At 42.5% G+C, this 2544-nt stretch overlaps 1 protein-coding gene across 1 annotated transcript in view; it reads right to left on the bottom strand.

Annotated features, from left to right (window-relative positions):
* Window positions 1–142: 142 nt before the first annotated feature.
* The window catches only part of LOC107205072 (coatomer subunit gamma-2-like), a 12110-nt gene continuing 9708 nt past the window's right edge, over window positions 143–2544 (bottom strand). The window contains exons 10-12 of the mRNA XM_015629198.2: window positions 2012–2145; window positions 1303–1370; window positions 143–832 (exon numbers count right to left, since the gene is read on the bottom strand). Coding sequence (XP_015484684.1) covers window positions 410–832; window positions 1303–1370; window positions 2012–2145 — 625 coding nt within the window. The 3' untranslated portion in view covers window positions 143–409. The remainder of the gene's footprint in view (window positions 833–1302; window positions 1371–2011; window positions 2146–2544) is intronic.

The raw sequence follows: 2544 nt of genomic DNA, 5'->3' as shown, positions 1-2544 counted from the left end.
TTGTCATTAAAACTCCTCACAATTTCAAACTCACCTAATGCTAATTATTCTCATTAAAAACAAAGACTTAAGACCACTTTCAGCAGACTGATTTCACAGAGCTCTGCTCCTCACGACGTAACACAACAACAGAACCATCCTGAACCGATTCATTACCACTTTAATCACTAGAAAACTTACAAATTAGGTAGAAATTTATAATTAGCACAGCTTCCTACCCATGCATCAAGACTGATGTGATATAAACTCAAAAAAAAAGAACATTTAAAACCCTTCTTCCTCTCTAAAACTACCAGAAGGAAGTAGGAGATTTGCAGGATATTTGCACAGGAAGCAGAAATGCACTAAATGATATTTCGCTTTTCTGGGAGCGGTGGCAGGAAGGATAGGATATTTTTATCTATAATATTCAGGATAATATCATAATCACAATAAAAAACAATAAATCAAAGGATGTATTTTTCACCCAGGATATTTTTACAGCTGGAAAGCACCTCCTGACTTTTACCTCGCCAGACGAAACCACTGAAGCGTCAACAAACAACAAAAATTCCATCAAAAAAAACCCCAAAAAATGGGAGAAAACCCAAAAATGGGAGAAAAAAACAACAAACCCCTGCAGCTGGAAAGAGCAGAGGCACACCTTAAACTCATCTGAGATTTCTGAGACAAAGGAGGAGATCTGTTTCATCAGCCTGTCCACGCTGCTCTCGCTGCCCGTCTTCAGCAGCGTGGTGATGGCCAGCGTGGCGATGCTCCTGTTGGAATCTGTGATCAGGTTTTCCAGGTCCAGGTTGCAGGCTGTGACTGCAGATGGATGTTTCATGGCCACCTGCAAGGAATGCAATCCCAAAATTATGTGGGAGTTGTAACATCCTGGAGTTGGAAGCGTTGGGAGCTCAGGGATTTTGGGTGTAGGGTTTTAAATTAATTTTAAATTCATTTAAAATTCATTTTCAATTCATTTTCTGGTGGGTTTGACAGTCAGGAGTTTTTTGGTGGTGTGTTGTGCAGCTCTGAAATCAAAATATTTCCTTCATGTGGATTTTCTAATATTAAATATCCAGGATTCCAGCTGAAAGCTCACAGATTATCAAACTACAGCCATCCAGAAATGAGCCAGCACAGCCTGAACAGCAGGGAAGATTTCTGCTCCACCAGGAAATCTAGCATGGAAAAACCAATTCCCCAGCACTGGAATAATTCCAAATAAAATCATCCCAAGGACAGCTTGAGGTAACACATCATCAGGCACTGATCTCTGAGAAGGAAGGTTTTGTTTGGAGGTTTTGAAGCACTCACTTTATTGAGGGTCCGGACGGCTGCGTAGCGCAGGACGGGTTTGGGGGAGCTGCAGAAAAGCTGCAACACTGGGGAAGAAAGAAAAATCAACAAACCAACCCAAAAAACTTCTTTCAAAGAATAGAAAATTTAATATATCTCAACTATTCAACTGCATATTGCTAAATATTGATGCAGCTTGTATTTTATCAGAAGGCTCACATAGATTAGAAATAAACTCCTGGGGTTTTATCTCACTTTTTAATCCCACTTTTTTGGGTTTTATACAGTTGGCTCTACATTCCAGCTGCATATTCCAGCTGGAGGAGAGATTTTCCAGAGGAAATGTGGTTGTTCCATCCCTGGAAATGTCCAAGGACAGGTTGGAGAAGGCTTTGGGATGGTGGGAGATGTCCCTGCCCACGGCAGGGGGTGGCACTGGATGGGCTTGAAGGTCTTTTCCAACCCCAACCATTCCATGATTCCCTCCCACCCCAAATTCCTGCAGCTGGATGAAGACAAACATCACCTCGTGCCACCTCTGCTTCCATTCATCAAAACCTCTGGATGGAAAAGGGATCTCACCCAGAAACCCTCTAACTTGGGGTTAAATGGCTTTTTAACCCCAGCTCAGCAGGAAATTCAGGCTGTGGGGATTGGAATTCTGCTGGATTTTCTCTCAATTTCTTTATTCCAGCTGTTTTCAGGGCTCCAAAGAGCAGTGACCAACCTGAGACAGCAGGTGCCAGCTCCCTGGCAGTGCAGTTTGGCAGGTGGATGATGGCAGAGGCAGCCTCATAAATCACCATCTCGTGCTTGTTCCGCAGGCAGCTCTCGATGAAGTCGAACAGGGGACTTTCATGGCTGCAAACACAACAATCCCAGGAATTTAGGCTGGAAAAATCCCTTTAAGATCGAGTTTAAGACTTTCATGGCTGCAAACACAAATATCACAGCCATGGCTACAAACACAACGATCCCAGGATATCTTAGGCTGGAAAAATCCCATTAAGATCCAGTCCAAGACTTTCCTGGCTACAAACACAACAATCCCAGGATTTTAGGCTGGAAAAATCCCTTTAAGATCAAGTTTAAGACTTTCCTGGCTACAAACACAATGATCCCAGGATCTTTAAGGTTGGAAAAATTCTCTTAAATTTGAGTCTAAGACTTTCATGGCTGCAAACACAACAATCCCAGGATTTTAGGCTGGAAAAATCCCTTTAAGATCAAGTTCAAGACTTTTCTGGCTACAAACACAAC

The sequence above is a fragment of the Parus major genome, chromosome 1A, assembly GCF_001522545.3.
Source record: "Parus major isolate Abel chromosome 1A, Parus_major1.1, whole genome shotgun sequence".
Lineage (NCBI taxonomy): Eukaryota > Metazoa > Chordata > Aves > Passeriformes > Paridae > Parus > Parus major.
The sequence above is the reverse complement of the archived record's forward strand: the minus strand, read 5'-3'. Positions and strand labels throughout refer to the sequence as shown.